This window comes from Nicotiana attenuata, unplaced genomic scaffold (assembly GCF_001879085.1).
Source record: "Nicotiana attenuata strain UT unplaced genomic scaffold, NIATTr2, whole genome shotgun sequence".
Classification (NCBI taxonomy): domain Eukaryota; kingdom Viridiplantae; phylum Streptophyta; class Magnoliopsida; order Solanales; family Solanaceae; genus Nicotiana; species Nicotiana attenuata.
This window is the reverse complement of record NW_017671375.1, coordinates 242,695-263,725: the sequence shown is the minus strand read 5'-3', so window position 1 is coordinate 263,725 and position 21,031 is coordinate 242,695. Positions and strand designations below refer to the sequence as shown.

Below are 21,031 nucleotides of genomic sequence, written 5' to 3'. Positions count from 1 at the left end.
AAGAGTTCAAATTAAGTTGAGGCCTAATGAGCAACATGAGTTAGGGCAACATGTGTGAACTCAACAAGATGTAGATGGCATATTTTGGGAAGCTTGGAGGGACACACAGCGAATTTCATTGTCTAGAGCTATTATCCTGTTCATAATTGTTTTAGAGCAACTAGAAACAAGATGGCTAATACAGCATGGGTAGCTAAACATTTCAAGGACAAGATTATCAACCAACCTGACATTAAGCTTAGGCAGTTGCAGGATTTGATTAGGATAAAGTATGGTGTGTATGTGGGAAAATCCATATGTGCTAGGGCTAAACATTAGGTCATGGGTCAGTATCTTGGTGATTACAAGAAGGAGTTTGCTAGAATATATGATTATGCTGACCAGTTGAGGTCTACAAATCCTGGCAGCACTGTTGTTGTGAAGACCTCCAAGGAGACAATACCTGGTAAGGAGGTGTTTGTGGGTATCTATATTTGTCTACATGCTTGCAAAGTTGGTTGGTTGGAAGGGTGTAGAAATGTTACTGGCTTTGATGGAGCATTTCTGAAGGGTGTGTGTAAGGGTGAGCTACTATCATGCATTGCTAAAGATGGTAACAACCAAATGTACCCTGTTGCCTGGGCAGTGGCGGAAAAGGAGACAAAGCACACATGGTCATGGTTTTTTAGGTGTCTGATGCATGATCTGCAGCTCACTGAATCCCAAGGTGAGGGGTTGACCATCATTTCTGATATGCAGAAGGTATGTACTACACCCCTGTTCTTACCTTTAATTACTTGGTATACTTTATATATGTTTCTGATATTCTAATTGTTTTTTTACTTGTTGTATCTGTTTCTGAGTTGTTACCAAATGCTGAGCNCCCTGTTCTTCCTTTAATTACTTGTATACTTTATATATGTTTCTGATATTCTAATTGTTTTTTTGTTGCCTAAGGGACTTGTTGTATCTGTTTCTGAGTTGTTACCAAATGCTGAGCACAGAATGTGTGCAAGACACATATGGAGCAACTGGAAACAAAAGTGGAAAGGAGAGGAAAGAAGGAAGAAGTTTTGGGCCTGTGCAAGGGCCTCATTTGAAGCATATTTGAAGGCTAAGATAGATGAGCTGGCAGAATTAGGTGATAGTAAGATCATTGAGGACTTGCTGAGATACCCAAAACAATCTTGGTGTAGAGCATTCTTCAAAGATTGGAGTAAATGTGATTCTGTGGAGAACAACATGTGTGAGACCTTTAACAGTTGGATATTGTCTGCTAGGCACAAGTCTATCATAACCATGTTAGAAGAGATTAGAGTGAAGGTGATGGAGAGGATGACTACCATGAGAGAATTTGCAACAAGGTGGATTTCTGATGTATCTCCTATGGCAATGGGGTACATAGAGGAACAATCTCAATATGCTGTTAAGCATGAATTTAAATGGAATGGGGATACTGGGTATCAGATACAACATGGGATTTACAAACATATTTGTTGACTTCTCCAACAATACATGCACATGTAGATCATGGCAGCTCAAAGGAATACCATGCTCCCATGCAATATGTGCAATGTTTTTTAAGAAATTTGAGCCTGCTGACTATGTAACCCACAAGAAAGAAACTTACCTGAAGGCTTTTAGTTGTTACATACAGCCAGTAACCAACATGGAGATGTGGCCATCAACACAGAATCCAACTGTTGAGCCTCTTGTGATTACCAAGATGCCTGGTAGACCTAAGAAAAATAGAAAAAGAGCTCAAGATGAACCTAAGAAGAAGTTTGGTAAGAGATCAAGGAAAGGGACACCAATGACATGCTCTAATTGTAAGACTGTAGGCCATAACAAGAAGGGGTGTCCTATCCTGGTAATGTAGCCAATTTGTGTCTGATTCTGAAAATTTCTATATCTCATTTTTTATTTTGGAAATTTCAGAAAGGACAAGGATCTGGAACAGCAGGAACCAGTAATGCTGGTGCTTCTCAACCATCACGGGCTGCTCAAACAACAACTCAACAATCAGGTCCTACAAGTGATTCTGGAACTGCCAGGGCCACAAATACTCAACCATCAGCTGTTGCAAGTGCATATGTAAGTATTCATTTTAGTTAATTTAGTTAATCTATATTAGGACCAAAATTTTTAAATTACAAGATAATACTTTATCTTACATCAGGATACTGGAAGTATGAGATCAAGAGCTTCTGAGGATATTATAGTTAGAGTTAGAGGAAGGCCAAGAGGTAGTGGACTTTGAGGAAGACCAAGAACTATTGGATTTGGTATATTGTTTAGTGAAACAGGAACAGTGATAGAAAGGGTAAGATCATTAAGGATTTGAATTTTTATTTATATATTAGTAGTTTGGGTACTAATTTGGCTTCCGATGTAGTGTGGATCAAGATATAGGGTACATTCTTCTCCTACAAATGTAGTGGATGCTGGGCAGACCAATATCGATCTTGGAGACAGTGCACCTGGACTAAGGTGGCAAGGAAGAAATGCTATATCACAAAGGCAACTTCAACAACAGTTGAGGAGAAGACAAACTCAAGCAAACCTTAGCCAACCTCAAGCCCATTCTTCATCTCAGCCAAGCCAGTCTCCATGTCCAAACTTGAGCCAATCTTAGCAAAACATCAACCAATCTCAACCTTGAAGATGACTGAATATTTGTTTTTGTGATAAATTAAGTCTGTTAGTTGCAGAACTTAATTTGTAGGTTAACTTAAGTATGTTTAAGTATGACTTTTCTTTTGGAACAATGTTCAAACTATTTCTGCTACTAGATAGCAGTTCAGTGCTAATTTTGTCAACCAAGAAGGCTGATTGAACTTGGTTGTTTATATATGTGTGCTTGTTTATGTTAAAATTGCTTTTCATTCCACAAAAAAGACATCATTCATTCTGTCATTATCATTGTACATAGGGTTATGAAATAGTGCTAACTACACTAAGAAGAAAATTACAATTATTAGTGCTACTACAACAACTAAAGTTACAATGATCTTGACCCTCTTCCTACGTTGTAGTCGATCTCTCTCTTTAATTCTTGATAACAGCCCTGAAATCACCTGTTTATAGTGATCTGGAAGAGGTGGGTCAAACCACCTAAAAAAATTACAAGAATTGGCTCGACCATAGTTTGAGCACCCATAAAACCTCCTTCCTAGATTTGTTGGCTTCCAAGTGATGCAAATATGAGCTTCAACTCCACAATGACAAAATACAGGACTTTGATACATTATCACAATCTGGAAAAAGAAAAAAAATTAAAGAAAGCTTCAGATTTTGAGAAATAGGAGAAATGAAGCTTCAAATGCATATAATAGAGGGATAATGTGTATCCAATTGAAAGAATAAGACCCCACTTAAATAAGCCCTATTTTTGACCGTTGGTCGTCGGGAAGGGGGTCTCTCACGCTCCTAAAAGTCGTGACATTCACGCAGGGAGCTGACTAGGACCAACTGACGCCACATGGGATGGGTCAACGGTCAATTGTGTTTATTAGTTATAGGTTTCAGGAGTTTGAGTGTTTAAATGGGAAACAAAAAAGTTTGTATATCGGCTTTTAAAAGGGCTACAAGTTTGAGTGGCCAAGAGGCCATTTCGCCAAATCTTTAAGGAATCAACTTTCACTATTAGTCGCCAAAACGCTCCCGGGTCATCCAAAACCCGAGCCGGACATATGCCCAAGTCCGAAATCATCATACGAACCTGTTGGAACCCTCAAATCCTGGTTCCAAGGCCGTGTACTCAAAATATTGACCGAAGTCAAACTTGGCCTTTTAAGCCAACCTTAAGGAACCAAGTATTCCGATTTCAACCCAAAATCTTCCAAATCCCGAATCAACCATCCCCGAAAGTCATATATCAGTAAAAGCAAGTACGGGAAGTCTTATTTAGGAGAACGGGGTTCTAGAAAACGAAACGACCAGTCGAGTCGCTACACCTGTTGATACCCAATTTTTCCCTCATATTTTTAAAATAAGTATATATACTTTCAAAAGGTCATTCTTGCGTCATTAATTATTTTACATGAATTATACAAGTATTTTCTCTAATTCCGCAATTTTTAGAGCTTTAAAACTGATTTTTTTGCATTTTTGATTACTTGATTATTTATCAACTACCCTTTCAAATTATTTTGTGATGATTAATCATCTAAAATTATCATTTGCATCCACATATACGTTTCATAATATTTTACTTTGTTCTTGTATAATTATATTTGTATTCTTTAAAGCGATTTTACATAATTTTGCAATAATAGCCTATATTCCGTACATAACTATATTTATTATATTATTTATACTAAAATAGCATTTCATATTTTTATAATGTTAGGCCGTTATTTTTCCAGCATTTTACTGCATGAATAATATTTTTACTATTTATTAGTCATTTTTATAATTTATTTTTTAAAACAATTTCATGTATTTAAAATATAGCCCAAATTATACATTTTTTCGGAACACATTAGTGGCCCAAACCCTTCAAATCTCTGGCCCAACTTCCCCATCCCAAACCAGACTAGCCTTTAACACGGTCGGTACCCATTTTAATGACCCTCCCCGCTCCTCTTCTAATCCTAGCCGTTGATCTCAAATGATCGACAGCCCACAACCATTCTCCTCACATTTCACTCTGCCTAGCCGCCCCTAAACTCTCTCCTCTCCTCTCATACTAAACCCTAGCTGCCTCACCCCAAATCCTAGCCTATACCCAAGAGAATATGGAGATCTTCTATATTTCCTTTCCTTTTTATGTACTCACAAGCGTTATTTCTCATTTTCTTGGCATTACTCGTTTGGTACTGAGTTATTTATGGAGCTTATCAATAGGCTTTCATTTGACTCTGATTCTGTATTATTACCATGTTCTTGACTTGATACACCTACTACCGGGCCTTATGGGTCCGATTCAGTGAGATTTTTTCTATTTTATTCTTCATCTAAACTAGGGTTTATCGGATTTCCGCCCTAAATTGATTCTAATTGATTTTGCATGCTATATTTTTCTTATTTTTGTTTAGTCGATTGTCTTTCCTTGTTGGGTACTTAATTTGATGTTATATAAACCCTTCCCCAGTTTCCCTTTTGGACGGATTCTAATCACTTAAGAACCACTGTTATTCTCTCATACTCTCACTCACTCAATACTATTCTGAATCTATTGCTCTTGGCCGGCTGAAAGCCAAGGCCGTCGGAATCCTTTCTAATGACCTCCCTTATGCGAGCACTGCTCGGGGTCCATTTGAGGCTCCTGTGAACTCTGACGCACTAGGATTTAGGTCTTTTGGTTGTTCTCTTTGCTGGTGATATTCCAAAGCTAGCCTACTCCTATATTCTTTAGCATCTAAAATTACTTAAATCCTGCACTTGGTTATCTGCCTATATTATACATACTTCGACCATCTTGAACCTACTTAGTTCACTATGTTTTTGCATACATGAGTTTTCTTAGTATGTTGCTTGCTCATATTCATGTGTTGTTCTAAACTATTGTGTTAAAACTTTGGGGTACTTACTCATGCCCTAAATTTGCTCGAATGTACTTCTCTATACAAAGTCATTTAAATATAACTTGCTACTGGATCATGTCTATATTCTAAGCCCTTCAGACAAAGCATGCTACTTCTCATTATAGTTGCTTGCTTTACTACTATCCTGTTATGTGCATTCATATCTGCTAATGCTAGGGTTGCTCAAGTTTAATGCCTAGGGAATCTCTAATGTGCAAAACTGAACTTGCTATATGTGATCAATTTGTATTAAACACTTGTTTGCTGACTAGTTGGCTGGGCCTATAATAATGTTGACCCTCAGCTTCTGCACTAGGTTTGTTTAGTGACACATTTACCTGTCCTGAATTGGTTTACAACTCTTAGTTATGCATTGGCTTGAATCTTTGTGAGGACTGTAGTGGTATCAACCCCAAAGGGGAAGTCTCTCGAATATTTCATTATCATTCTACGTTCAGCTCTTTGCTTTGTGGATTCATGTTTCCTATAACTGTAGACATGTAATTTTTTACCCTCCCCAAGATTTTACACATTTTAGCTTAAATATTTAATTTAGGTTTAGTATTGCTATTCTAAATAGTTTTGACTCTTTTACTTTATTTTTATCACAAAAAATAAAAATTACAAAAAATAATATTTTCATCATTAGGTTATCAATTAGTATATTTATATTTATAGTATTATAACATTTGAAAATACAAAAAAACTAGTTTCACTTTTAGTATTTAGTTTTATATTAGTTTATTTTAATTTAGAGTGATTTTTATATTTTATAGATACATTGTACTATTTAGCTAGCGTTTGGCCATAGATCCCAAATTTATTTTGAAAAAATCTGATTTGGGTTAAGTTTGGTTTGAAGATGAAAATGTGTTTGGACATACGTTTTCAAAATATATTTTCTAACTTTATTTTGGAAAAACATGTATATAATTCCCAAGTTTTGGGATTTGAGATTTGGCAAAATGTGGGCAAAATTTATGGCCAAACATGAGTTTTGAAAATAAATTCCAAATTTATTTTGGCAAAACTCATGGCCAAACGGGGCCTTAGTCTTCCTAGCCTAGGTTCAAACCCAAAAGACATGGTCCAACCCAATTATCCTTAGCCCATTCTTCCAACCCATTAGCCCATTTAAGTGCAAGATTTACCCTTAGCCCATTCGTTCTATTTGGTATGGCTTCTAACAAAAAAGTGGGCCACGCGTACGTGTGCACCATATTTTCAGAAGACTCAAAAGGGAGGCGTAAGAACACATTTTAATACAATTTAAATAATATCAAAATGGTAAATAAACGGCAATTAGCAGAGTTCAATAGACTTTCGTGCTCTCGATACGTTGCCCCCACCTCGGCTCGAGCTGTCCGCTCGGGTAAGCCAGGTCTAGAACACAACCCCAGGTTTAAACCTAGAATAACATAACCTCATGCCGAATCCCTAGTAGGCACTTTTGTTTGCATCACGTGCATTTGACTTAGGGGACTCAACACAGGGGTTGGGTCCGTCTAGGACAGGTGTACCCAAAAATAAATGACCATCCTGATGCATCCTATGTGCTACATGTTGCATTTCTTCAAGGGTAAAAGGGTCATTTGGCGGACCAATGATGGTTGAGGGTAAATGAAAAAGAAAAAAAGGTGAAGTGTGAAAATAAAGCAAGTAGGGCCCAGTTATGTTTTTCTTTCACATTTTTTTAGAAAAAGACAAAGAAAAAAAACACATGAAAAATTCAAAAAAAAAAAAAGATTTTGCACTTTTTCATCATTTTTCGAAAATTTAAAAATAAAAAAAAAGGGAAAGAAAATCCAAAAAGAGTTTACGTGTTTCATCATTTTTCAGAAAAAGACAAAAAAACATATTTTCTCTAAATTAGTTTTTTTTTTTTAAATTCTCGCCCGTATCCTATCTGCCCGAACTACGCATACCTGATTCTCGTCTTTCGGGGCGTGATACGTAGGTAGCCCACATAGGGTCCGGTCTTCATAGTAAGTTTTAGGTTCTTGGCTTCGCGGGGTCTTAGCCAAATCTTGCATTTTTAACCACTTTTAGCCACATAGGTTAATTTTAGAAAAATAGTCACAATCATGTCTTGCATGTGTCCAACAGGAAGGGTTATTGTCTCACAAAGTGTTCTAGATCTTTAACTTTATTTGGTCTCAATTTTCCCATACAGGTGTGGGTCTACTTACCGGAGTTTGAGCATGACAGACACCCCGGGACCATCCAGGCAGGATCGCTCATTCAGGAGTTGCTTAAGGAGATTTTTTATTTTTTTATTTTTTATGTTTTGAGTCTATTTTTCTTTTTATGTCGTCTTTTACCTTTTAGTTTTGTACAATAATGTCGAGTCTTTTGTTAGTGTACTTCCTTTTTTTTTGTATTTGAAAAATGTATTATAAATCAAAAATCCAAAAAAAAGAGATTTTACGTTTTTATATTTCCGTTAGAAGTTTTCTTTAGAATATTAATTCTAGAAATTAAAGAAAGAATATTCAGTTGAGGTGGTTTTCCTTTAGGAAATTAATATCTAGAACTCAAAATAAAAAAAAATTGCTTTTATATTTCCTTTAGTATATTAAGACTAAAAATTCAAAAAAAAAGAAAAGAATTTTCTTTTAGTACCTATTTAAAAGTTTTCTTTTAAATATTAATTTCAAAAATCCAAAAAGATTTTCTTTTGAGGTTCTTCTTCGGGAAATTAACGAAAAAATAAAAAAAAATCTTTTATTTTCACTAGAACTTTAGGATATTGTACATAGAAGAAAAAAAATATATACTTTATCTTTTGTTTATCTTTAAAGTTTCTTCCTTAGGTAATCAAAAACTGAAATCCAAAAATATTTTTTATCTTGTTCATTTCTCGTATCGAAATCTTTCTTCAGGGATATCAAATAAAAATTCAAAATATTTTTCTTTGGTTTATTCTTTAGATTTCCTTCCTAAAAAAAGAATCAAAAAATATTTTTCTCTTGTAGGGGTTTTTCCTTAATAATTTCCCATAGAGTATTTGTTTCAAAATGAAAAAAAAGAAAAAAAAAATATGCTCGTTAAGCTTGAGTTTAGAATAGGTTATAGAACATTAAGTCTAGAAAATTCAAAAAAAAAGGATTCGCTTCTTTTATTTCCCTTTTCTCATCAGAGTAGTCATTAAGGTAAAAAACGAAAAGAAAAAAAAAAAAGAAAAAGAGAACGTTTGTTTGTTTACTTTATTCTCGATCTTCCCGAACTACGCAAAGATCTGATTCATGCGGCGTCATGATACGTAGGCAACCTATATAGGGTTCGATCGAATCATTTTTTTTTAACAAAAACAAAAAAAACAAAAAAAGACAAAAAAAAGAGAAAAGGAAAAAGAAAAAAAGATGAAACTATGGGATGTGAGAACTGAGAGGAAAGAAAAGAGTGATAATTAGAAAAAAAAAAGGAAGGAAAATGAGCAAGCCAAGAAAAGAAAAGAAAAGAGAACATTCAAATGGACGAATTGGGATGATGCCAAGTGACCTTGTGACCCTCAAAGTCATTCTTGAACCGTTAATTGTTGCTAGGTGCATTGCACGTAATGTGATATTTTTAGCTGTTAAATGCCCTAACGCTAACATGATGAATTCATTTTGTTCCTCTTCGTTATCCTCATTATAGCAGAAGGGTGGTTGGTTTGTGGTTCTTAAACTGGTAACTCTTCCATACAACACAAGGCCAAAGAGCAAGTTAGCCATGGCTAGCAAGGACTTGGACACAAGAGTTGTTGACCCGTCGAGGGAGTTTGTGGAGTCAAAGTCTAAATTGAAAGAGGAGGTCCAAAGGTTGAAACAGCAGATGGCAGAAATGTATCAGTATTGGATCAGGGGGCATCCTCCACCTTCATTCCCTGCTAACTACACTAAAAACCCTGCAACTATCCCACCATTATCACAAATCCAGATTCCCACTGCTGCTGATATCTCCCTACAACCTTTTCACACTCTACCCGCCAAAACCACCTCATATCCCGCTCCTTTGGCCACTCATGCCCTTGTAGCTCCTCCTCCAGCTACTTTTCCTCGATCCTCTAACGAGACTATGTTCAAAGTCCACGATGCCCAACACTATGCTCCAGAACGAACTTTCAAAGTCTCGGATCCATACTCTCACGCTCCTCATTTTGAGCCTTCCGGTGAAACTGAAAAGCCTGCTAAGACAATGGAGCAAGATGAGATATCAAGGAAGGTGAAAATCTTAGAGCAGTCTTTAAGAAACATGCAAGGGATAGGGAGCCAGATGAGCGTATCTTACAAAGACTTGTGCTTGTTTCCTGACGTCCAACTGCCTGCTGGATTTAAGATGCCAAAGTTTGATTTGTATGACGGGCACGGAGATCCCGTGGCCCATCTGAGAGGCTATTGCAGTAAGATGAGAGGCGCCGGTGGGAAGGACAAATTATTGATGGCGTATTTTAGTCAGAGTCTGAGTGGGGCAGCTCTGGAATGGTACACCTGCCAAGACGTTAGCAAGTGGTACACATGGGACGATATGGCTCAGGCCTTTGCCCGGCACTTTCAGTACAATATAGAAATTGTCCCGGATCGCATGTCCCTCACCAAGATGGAAAAGAAGCCTACTGAAAGCTTTAGGGAATACAGGCTCAGATGGAGAGAGCAAGCTGCCAGAGTCAATCCCCCGATGGAAGAAAACGAGATGGTCGAGTACTTTCTTCAAGCTCAAGAGCCAACTTACTTTGGGAATTTGATCACGGTTGTGGGTAGGCCTTTTAATGATGTGGTAAAAATGGGAGAAATGGTAGAAGATGAGCTGAAGTCGAGCAAGATCATGAGCTATTCTGCTTTAAAAGCCACAACACAAGCAATTCAGAACGACACAAGAAGCTTGCTGGGTCAGAAGGAACATGATGATGTTGCCATGGTTGTTTTAGAGTCACGACATTGTCCAAAGGGTCCACCTCACCAATATACCCAGCCTCAATCCCAACCCCAAACCTATCCCCGAGCTCCACATAATCCACCTCAATATTATCCTCCGAACAATGTCCGGTCATCTGTCCAACCACCGGGTCACTCCCTATGGCGAGCGCCAGCACCGCATAATGCATTCTTGCCTTCACAACATTTTCGAGCACCCAAGAACCCTAGAAAACAGGGACAGGGAGGGGAACAAAGGCAAAGAAATGGTTTTACACCAATCGGGGAGTCCTACACAAGCTAGTTTGAAAAGTTAAAGCGTTTTGGCCTGATTGAGCCGCTCCTCGGCTATACTCCAGACCCATATGCAAAAGGTTTCGATCCTACTGTACGATGCAGGTACCACTCTAACATCCAAGGGCATAGCACTAAAGATTGTCGTTCTTTGAAAAGGGAAATAGAAAGAATGATTCAAGAAGGGATAATTGTGATCAAGGACAGTGACAAGGAGCATGCGAATCCTCTTGGGAACTTGCTGACTGAAGTTAATGATATTGAAGTTGGTAATGGTCTTGGCAATATTGATGTGGAACCCAGTGGCTAAGATGCTGTGCTTGGTAATTGGAAAGACGCTCCATTTATTGGTAAGCCGGGGAGGAGTTTTTGATGGTTTATTTTGTTGTCAATTCTGTTGTTCGGGTTATTTTCAGGGTTGTAATAGGGATATTTTCTTGTGACTCAAACCCTTCTATCCTTTTATTTTGCCTAGTTTGTTTAGTCGTAGTACCTCGTTTAGTGTTGTCTGGTGTTGTTCCAGGGTTGTAACCCTAGTGTATTTTGCTTGTTTTGTTGTTTAAACCCTTTCACCGTCTGTCTAATGCAGTTTCCTGTTTTCTGTTATTTTTTGTCAGTTTGTTTAGCTCTCTTTTCCTTTTATAGTCTTTTCATGATGATCTAGTGACATGACATGCACGCGTAATTCTCAGCCTGGTCTTAAAAGTTAGTTTAGTCATGAAGCAATGAAACAATTTTAAAGATGATAGGGACATTTAAGGGAAATAAGTAAAGGCATTTTGAGACAACTTAAAGCCCGAATTGTGTGAAACTGGGGCAGATAGAACATAAAGAAGATACTTCGAAAGATGGTACAAGGTTCTAGGCAATGTCATGAAAAGTTGCCTTTTGCTTTGCTGGGTTACCGCACTACTATTCGCACTTCAGTAGGTGCAACTCCTTATTTGTTGGTATATGGTACTAAAGCAGTGATACCCGCGAAAGTTGAAATTCCACCCCTTCGGATTGTTGCTGAAGCTGAAATTGATGATGATGAGTGGGTCAAAACCCGTTTGGAGTAGTTAAGTCTGATTGACGAAAAAAAACTGGCGGCAGTGTGTCATGTTCAATTGTATCAGAAGAGAATGGCAAGAGCATACAACAAGAAGGTGCGTCCCCGAAAATTTGAAGTGGGTCAACAAGTATTGAAAGGCACCCTGCTGCATCAGGCTGAAGCTAAAGGCAAGTTTTCCCCAAATTGGCAGGGGCCGTTCGTGGTAACGAGAGTGTTGTCCAATAGCGCTTTGTATTTAACAGATGTAGAAGGCAAATGTATGAATATGGCTATCAATTCTGATGCGGTCAAAAGATATTATGTATGATTTTTTTGGTTTGTTTAATTGTGTTATTTGTATTTGGCATGCTTTGAAGATTGGAATGACGAAGGCATTTTATTCTGCTATCTAAACACTTTATCCTTTGTTGTCCCTTTGAGCCTTATTTATTTTCTTTCATATCCCTCTTTTGGAATCAGAAGCAGAGTTTAGAAATACAGATACTGAATAAAAAAAAAAAAAAGAGGAAAAAAGAAGAGAAAAAGAGAAAGAAAAAATAGGAAAAGAGTAAAGAAAAGAAAAGAAAAGAAAAGAAAAAAAAGAGAGAAAAAGAAAAAAAAAAGGGAGAAAAGTGCAAAAATAAAGCAATTCCTATGTCATGAACTACGTTCGACTTGATTCCTTTTAAGGATACGTAGGCAGACTCACGGTTCGGTCCCATCAAAATAAAAATTCAAAAGTCCCCAAGCAAAGAAACTGAGGCAGAAGTTGTGGTTTTGTAAAAGATCTGATTCCAAGAGTTGTAATTCTGAACCCATTCAAGTTGTTTTGAGCCTTTATGATATCATTTCTTTCTAACCCTATCCAAAAGCCACATTACGGTCCAAAGAAAGACCTTCCGATCAATCTTTGAGGGATGCCAAGTCAAGCAAGTTAGAGGTATGATTCACATCAGGGGCAACACTCCGTTCTACACAAGGAAACAAAAAATAAAAGAGTCTTATCGGTGAAAACCTGCACAGGCACCATAAGGCGATGGTGAGTTGACAGAAAGAACAAAATGAGAGAGGCTTGATGGTGAAAACCCTTCGGGCACTACAAGTCGAATAAGGATCGTGAATCAGATTGGATAATCGGAGCATTGAAGGCCAGTTTCACGGTTTAGGGGTACAACAAGAGCTGAATATTAGACTTGCTTGACAGATTAGGCCACTTAATCCAAAAGTGCATGTCATGGTCATTAGAGTTGGTATCCACATCTCATAAGTTTCTACTTTGTAATTTCCTTGTTAGGTATCATCTCTTTCCATTGTCCCTTACTCTGTTCCTTTTGTTTTGTTTACTTCCTCTTCATGGGTCTGTTTGGTCAGAACAAGTGAGAATTAACTTCAAAATCTGCTACTAACTTTCCAATTGCACAAAGCGGAGTCTGGCTAGCACATCAAAGTGGTATAAGTCAAGAAAGAGCAGTATGCGCACTGAGTTGGTAACAATCAACGTGCTTTGGGATTCATGTGAAATACAAAGGTTCGGTATATGTCAATTCATGAACAATGCAACGGATAGAGGGTATTGAGTTTGAATGAGTCAGAGGTATTTTCTGTGATAAGGGTGACAGAGAAAGTGTTTAGTCAATAAACAAGCAATGTCTTTCAAGTTGAAATCAACGTTATCATGGCAAGTGAAGGAGCAATCGCCCTCAAAGTCAAGGCCACAAACCAACCACCGTGTTTAAACTCACAAGTTTTCTTTGTTCGAAACAGGGACGAAGGCTATGTTCATATCAAAGCTTGGAAGCTTGAATTTTTCAGGTGTAGTGCCCCAATTCTGCTTACGCAAAGGCTATTGAGAAGATCACACATCACCCCTAGGAGAAACACTTCCTAGTCTAGGTTTTCAAGTTATATTTTGTTGTAGGAGACGCACTTCCTAAATTGAGATTTTTTTTAACCATTAGGAGACGCACTTCCTAGTTTGGATCATATGCGTTTTAGTCACTGAAGTTTTCACCCCTAGGAGACGCACTTCCTAGTCTTGGCCATTTAAATTCACCCCTAGGAGACGCACGTTCTAGTTGGAGTCATTAAAAATTTACCCGGTAGGAGATGCACTTCCTAGTAGGGGTCTTTCAGATTAAACTTGTTAGGATACGCACTTCCTAACTTTGGTCATTTAAATTCATTCCTAGGAGACGCACCTCCTATTTTGAGTCATTGAAGTTTCATCCCTAGGAGACACACTACCTAGTCTGGTTTTTTCAGGTTATATTTTTGTTTTAGGAGACACACTTCCTAAATTGAGAGTTCATTCATAGGAGACGCACTTCCTAGTTTGAGTCATTGAAGTTCATTCATAGGAGACGCACTTCCTAGTTTGAGTCATTGAAGTTTCGCCCCTAGGAGACGCACTTCCTAGTCTGGGTCTTTCAAGTTATATTTTATTTTAGGAGACGCACTTCCTAAATTGAGATTTTACCCCTAGGAGATGCACTTCCTAGTTTGGGTCATTTAAGTTCATTCATAGGAGATGCACTTCCTAGCTTGAGTCATTGAAGTTTCACCCCTAGGAGACGCACTTCCTAGTCTGGGTCTTTCAGGTTATATTTTTGCTTTAGGAGATGCACTTCCTAAATGGATAGTTCATTCCTAGGAGACGCACTTCCTAGTTTGGAGTCATTGAAGTTTCACCCTTAGGAGACGCACTTCCTAGTCTGGTTTTTTCAGGTTATGTTTTCGTTTTAGGAGACACACTTCCTAAATTGAGAGTTCATTCATAGGAGACACACTTCCTAGTCTGAGTCATTGAAGTTTCACCCCTAGGAGATGCACTTCCTAGTCTAAGTCTTTCAGGTTATATTTTTGCTTTAGGAGACGCACTTCCTAAATGGATAGTTCATTCCTAGGAGATGCACTTCCTAGTTTGAGTCATTGAAGTTTCGCCCCTAGGAGACGCACTTCCTAGTCTGGGTCTTTCAGGATACACTGTCAGGAGACGCACTTCCTAAATTGAGATTTCACCCCTAGGAGACGCACTTCCTAGTTTGAGTCATTGAAGTTTTGCCCCTAGGAGACGCACTTCCTAGTCTGGGTCTTTCAGGATACACTTTATGAGACGCACTTCATAAATTGAGATTTCACCCCTAGGAGACGCACTTCCTAGTTTAAGTCATTTAAGTTCGGCCTTAGGAGATGCACTTCCTAGTCTGGTTCATTGAAGTTTTACCTGTAGGAGACGCACTTCCTAGCCTGGGTCCTTCAAGTTATATTTTGTTTTAAGAGACGCACTTCCTAAATTGAGATTCCTCCCCTAGGAGACGCACTTCCTAGTTTAGTTCATTCAAGTTTCACCCGTAGGAGACACACTTGCTAGTTTGGGTCATTTAGGTTTTATTTTTAGCAGACGCATTTGCTAGTCAAAGTTTCTTGGTTTTACTCATAGGAGATGCACATCCTAGTCTAGTCTTTAGTTTACTCTCATCATTGCATCAATAGTATAAGTGGTTTACAATTTTGCTAACAACTCACAAATCTTCCTAGTTCAAACTGGGGCAGAAAATTTCGTTTGTTTTGTTTGTTTTGATTGCAGGCACCCACATGGAAAACAAGGGAAGACAGAAATTTCAGCAGTCAGGCGCCCACCTGGAGAACAAGGGAAGACCGTTCAAGTTTCAACAATCAGGCGCCCACTTGGAGAACAAGGGAAGACAGTCCAAGTTTCAAGGGAAAGCAGTTTTAAAGGAAGACAGTTCAAGTTTCAACAATCAGGCGCCCACCTGGAGAATAAGGGAAGACAGTCCAAGTTTCAAGGGAAAGCAGTTTCAAAGGAAGACGGTTCAAGTTTCAGCAATCAGGCGCCCACCTGGAGAACAAAGATCTTTCAAGTTTCAGCAATCAGGCGCCCACCTGGAGAACAAGAGAAGATAGTTCAAGTTTCAAGGGAAAACAGTTTTGAAGGAAGACAGTTCAAGTTCTGCAATCAGGCGCCCACCTGGAGAACAAGGGAAGATAGTTCAAGTTTCAAGGGAAATCAGTTTCAAAGGAAGACAGTTCAAGTTTCACAATCAGGCGCCCACCTGGAGAAACAAGGGAAAACAGTTCAAGTTTCAAGGGAAAGCGGTTTTGAAGGAAGACAGTTCAAGTTCAGCAATCAGGCGCCCACCTGGAGAACAAGGGAAGACAGTTCAAGTTTCAAGGGAAAGCAGTTTCAAAGGAAGACAGTTCAAGTTTCAGCAATCAGGCGCCCACCTGGAGAAACAAAGGAAAACAGTTCAAGTTTCAAGGGAAAGCAAGTTTCAAAGGAAGACAGTTCAAGTTTTGGCAATCAGCGCCCACCTGAAAAACAAGGGAATTCACTTCAGAATGCAATTCAAGTCAGCAACAAAAGAAGCTCGCGGCAAGAATGCGAGTCAACAGTCCGAGATGATCAACAGAAGTTAGTCACAATCCAGAATTAAAAAAAAAAAAGCAAGAAGTGAATCCAAATGCAGAAGTAGATGAAAAATGTGAGTTCAAGACATGGCTGAGGTCACAAGCACTGCATGTCCGGTCTTGATCCAAAAAAGCTGAAGAAGAATGAACTAGCACCTGCAGCTAGCAAGCGTCAAGGTTCAAATCTAAAGTCTGCATGAAGAACCATTCAAGACTCAAGATCAAGCTTCAGAAGACTTATAGATAGGAATCTTGTAACTCATAGTTGACAGGCTTAGTTAGTCATTTTTATTTTTTTTATTTTGATGTAATAACAGGACCGCGGACAGGAACCTCGATGGAACGGCACCTCGACCGGCTCTCCACCTCAGTATACTCTGTCACCTCATTCACTTCTGAACTACACGTGGCTTGATTCCTTTATAGCCAAGGATATGTAGGCAGCTCAAATACCAGGCTCGGTCACATCCTCTTTACTCTTAGTTTTTGGTCTCTCTAAATAAGGGTCGGGTCAAAAAAACCTGTTTCATCGTTCTTTGTCTGAAAACTCTTCGCGTTTCCAGTCAAAGAGGGGCAGCTGTAGACATATAATTTTTGACCCTCCCCAAGATTTTACACATTTAAGCGTAAATATTTAATTTAGGTTTAGTATTGCTATTCTAAATAGTTTTGACTCTTTTACTTTATTCTTATCACAAAAAACAAAAATTACAAAAATTAATATTTTCATCTTTAGGTTATCAATTAGTATATTTATATTTATAGTATTATAACATTTGCAAATACAAAAAAATTAGTTTCACTTTTAGTATCTAGTTTTATATTAGTTTATTTTAATTTAGAGTGATTTTTACATTTTATAGATACATTGTACTATTTGGTCTTCCTAGCCTAGGTTCAAACCCGAAAGACATGGCCCAACCCAATTACCCTTAGCCCATTATTCCCAACCCATTAGCCCATTTAAGTGCAAGATTTAATCTTAGCCACCTATTTCCTTCTAATCCAATAGCCATCATCCCTTTCCACCTTCATATAAAATACCCGGTTATAGAAACCCTACCCCAAATTTTTAATTACTAGACCTAGACTTAGCTAAGACAAAAACCTACACCTCTAAGACACAGCCGTCACCTCCAAAATCACAAAAAATCAGCATCTTATTTGCGCCGACATTATTCTAATGTATCATATGCCTGTAACAAATCCATTGATATCTCATCAGTTTCTTTGCATCACAAGATAAACCGTCCACTTTGACATTCTTAGCTTTGACGTTGTTCCTGCCTTCAAGAGTATAAAAGCTAGCCCTATACTTGGTTTTTTTTCTTTGCTGGAGTTGTGCTCAATCAATTTGGGCTAATGGGCTAATCAGAAACATCACAGATGTTAAAGTTCTTTCCGAATAAGGATTTCATTTCTTGCTTCTTGTGTTTCTGCTTGCCACAGTCGAACAATGAGCCTTGCAAATAATGTCGTTGCGATGACACAACGATTCTTCAAGGTTTTTCGGTGTCGATTCGGTGTTTTGGTTTATTAATTTCGGTGTCTCGGTCCAAGGATTGTTGCTTTGTTTAGCCTGATTGACTTGCAGTTTTCAGCTTTGTTCATCAATAAAAGGTCCATTTCTCAATTTTCATTCTCGTTTCATTTTGTTATGATAGTTTGGTGCGCGTGTTGGTTGATTTGTGATTCTACGTTGTTCGAGTAGCATGTCTTAATTTTCGTTTAAATTATTTTAATTAGTTTTTATTTCGATTGTGATGTATCTCGTCTAGTCTTGGTTTTTGAATAAATGCTTTTAATTGGGTTGATGGAAAATCGGAGTTGTTTCTTTCTTGGCAAGGAATAAGAATAGGCCATGGGGGGTGCTAAGTCAGAAGATAACTCTTAAGCCTCACAATAATCTCAAAGTATAGGAAGAATTATGAATACGATTAGTATGCTTTAGATGCATTTTAAATTTATCATCGTGATTGTGTACACGTTCGCGTGACATACTTATGATTTTCAAAATAAACCGAGGTATGCGTTCGCGCAACTTCGACTAAACTTTTTTTAATAATAATAAAGCGTTAATAATCGTGGACACGTTCGCGTGACATGATTTCTGACGCGCCAAACAAGTGGGTACACATACGCGTGACCTATTTTAAGATAATTTCTTAATTAAAATGCAAATGCACATAGGTTTTAAAATAAGCAATTAAACAATTTGATTAAGCCAAGTATGATCAAAGCGACCGTGCTAAAACCACGGAACCCGGGAATGCCTACCACCTTCTCCCTGGTTAACAGAATTTCTTACCCGGATTTCTGTTTTTCGCAGACATTAAAACAGAGTCAAATTTCCTCGATTCAGGATTTTAAACCGGTGACTTGGGACACCATAAACTATCCCAAGTGGCGACTCTGATTCAATATAAATAATCCCGTTTCGATTATCACTTAAATTGAAAAAACTCTCTTATGCCCCTTCCGGGGTAGAAAAAGGATGTGTGATAATAACTACTCTGGTGCATCCTGTGAAATCTGTGCTTTGAACTTGTTTGCCTCACATATGTTCTCATTGTAAGGTCTTTATACATGTGTCCTCTTACCTGTTAGTTGTCACCTCTAAGGGGACACTTAGAAAACCTTTCTGCTGATGATGTAATAATGGGAATCAATGTGTCTTTGCCTGAACCCCTGAGTTATTTGAATAACGCTCCTTATATCCCCATTTTCTTGTTATTCGCTAATGGGTAAGCGAGGCAACTATTTTCATGCTTGGGGGCTGGCTTATTAGGCTGTGTGTATTATTGGATCTGAGCATTGATCAGACAGGCTTGCAAGTCTGGATATCAGGCCTCTTAGATATGCAAGAGTACGACTGGTGAAGGCCCAGAAGGGCACTGTTGGAATACTTTATAATTGTGTCGGGCCTGTAAATGTTGTATTTGGGCCTGTGATAGCCGTATTAGGTTTGTATTTGTTTTATTATTCTAACTGGGACTGTAATGATTTGTAAATAGTAGCCTGGGTCTTAATGAATAAGGGGATTGGGGTATTCCAATACTTGCATGAATGGGTAGAAAACATGTCTATAGGATCTACGTGGTCTATTTTCTGTTTGTTCAACATGCCTTATATGTCATTTAGTTTCATGTGTGGAAAGCATGCCTATAGGTATCATGCATACTTCATTTGTACACTGTTCAAACACATTATCCTATGTATTTGCCACACTCGCTTCTATGGTATTACTGTACACTTAGACAACATGCCTATAGGATGTGATGCATATGCATTGCTCAACTAGATACCATGCCTATAGAACCTTGAATAATCAATTGGTCAATTGCTTTTATTACTTTAGGTATTGCCCATTTAGACACCATGACTACAAGATCTTAATTAATCAACTACATCGTGCCGTTTCTGTATTGCTTCAGTATTAGAAATCCTATCTATAGGATATTGTCACCCGCCTAGAAAACATGCCCATAGAGATAAAGTGTTATAAAAACAGTTTCAATTGTCAATCGTTAGAAATCCTGCCTATAGGATATGGTTACTCATCTTAGACAACATGTTTATATAATCAATGTTGTAAACTCTAAGTTTTCAATAGTCTTACTGCCTCTTCATACGAATAAGTAGAGATTACGTCTATAGGACCTGTAACCCCTTTAATATACAAATCTGTTAGCTTAAAGCTGAAATGCTTCGTGCACAACGCCAAAAAACAGAATCATCTAGAAGCCATGCCTATAGGACTTAATGACCATAATACGCCTTAATTATGAAACTGTCTATTGCATAATCTAAAATCTGTGACTGACCGCGTGCTTTTGGTGTTTATGTGTGGAGGTTAACTTGTGCCTTTCATTGCTATTATGTGCAGTCCTACCTGTTCTGAATGTCGCCTAGTTTTATCACTTTGAGCATCCTAAGTAAAGTATAGAACTACCAAATAGTAGGTCCAAAGCCTCCCGGACCATAGCTATGGGGCGGGTAATGCACACATTGGACACGGCTTACAACTGAATTAGAGCGCATTTAAGTAAACAACTTCAACATAGTAATTGGGTAGCAGGAGATGATAGGCTGTGGCTGCCGAATAATATGAGCAACCCCCTACCTTAATGGAGTTGCGAAGTATCATTTATGTTGCACGTGGTGATCCTTTAGGCTAGTAAAATTAGGACCCCCCTCCCCCCCTTTTTCTTTATATACTTGATATCTACACCTAGTCGTTTAATATAGACCAATGTAGTTGTATCCTTGTAGTCGTTAAGATTTGTGCCGATTCTCATATGTTATAATAAGACTTTTCGACTTATAATCTCTCTTTATTTATTTGATCACCTAGACTAATTACATAATCCACATAGTTTAAAGTTTGGTCGGGACCCACAGTTGTGGAACTCGAAGAATGCCTAACACCTTCTTTTCGAGGTAATTTGAGCCCTTACCTGATCTTTGGTGGCACAGACTAGTTAAATCAGAGTCATTTACAAATAGGTGCCCTAGCACACCTTAAAAATTGTTAGGTGACGACTCTTCTCTTTTAATACCTATTTAAAAGAGTTGTCACACGTCGAAGCCCGCTTTCGCAAGAAAACGGGGTGCGACAGCATGGCGACTCTACTGGGGATTTATACTTAGGCTCTAACCATAACGACTTGACTTATGTGTAGAACTTTCTTTATTTGTTTTAAATTGCTATTACGTGCACATCTCTTTCCTTATTCACTTCTATTTGTTTTAAATTGCTATGACATGCACATCCCTTCCCTTATTCACCTCTGTTTGTTTTTAAATTGCTATGACATGCACATCCCTTCCCTTATTCGCCTCTATTTGTTTTAAATTTCTATGACATGCATACC

At 38.1% G+C, this 21,031-nt stretch overlaps 1 protein-coding gene across 1 annotated transcript; it reads left to right on the top strand.

The window, feature by feature from the left end:
• The first annotated feature begins 321 nt into the window (after nucleotides 1-321).
• Nucleotides 322-2,614, top strand: LOC109207892. Its single transcript, XM_019370893.1, has 6 exons — nucleotides 322-741; nucleotides 937-1,439; nucleotides 1,507-1,849; nucleotides 1,918-2,073; nucleotides 2,159-2,225; nucleotides 2,418-2,614. Exons 1-6 carry the CDS (start codon nucleotides 322-324, stop codon nucleotides 2,612-2,614), a joined length of 1,686 nt encoding a protein of 561 aa, XP_019226438.1.
• The last annotated feature ends 18,417 nt before the right edge of the window (nucleotides 2,615-21,031 follow it).

Excerpts from the sequence above, each read along its gene's own strand:
- LOC109207892 (XM_019370893.1), top strand. The coding sequence starts at position 322 with ATGGGTCAGTATCTTGGTGATTACAAGAAGGAGTTTGCTAGAATATAT. Across the intron at positions 742-936 it reads TCATTTCTGATATGCAGAAG|GGACTTGTTGTATCTGTTTC; the intron begins GTATGTACTACA and ends TTGTTGCCTAAG. Across the intron at positions 1,850-1,917 it reads AGAAGGGGTGTCCTATCCTG|AAAGGACAAGGATCTGGAAC; the intron begins GTAATGTAGCCA and ends TGGAAATTTCAG.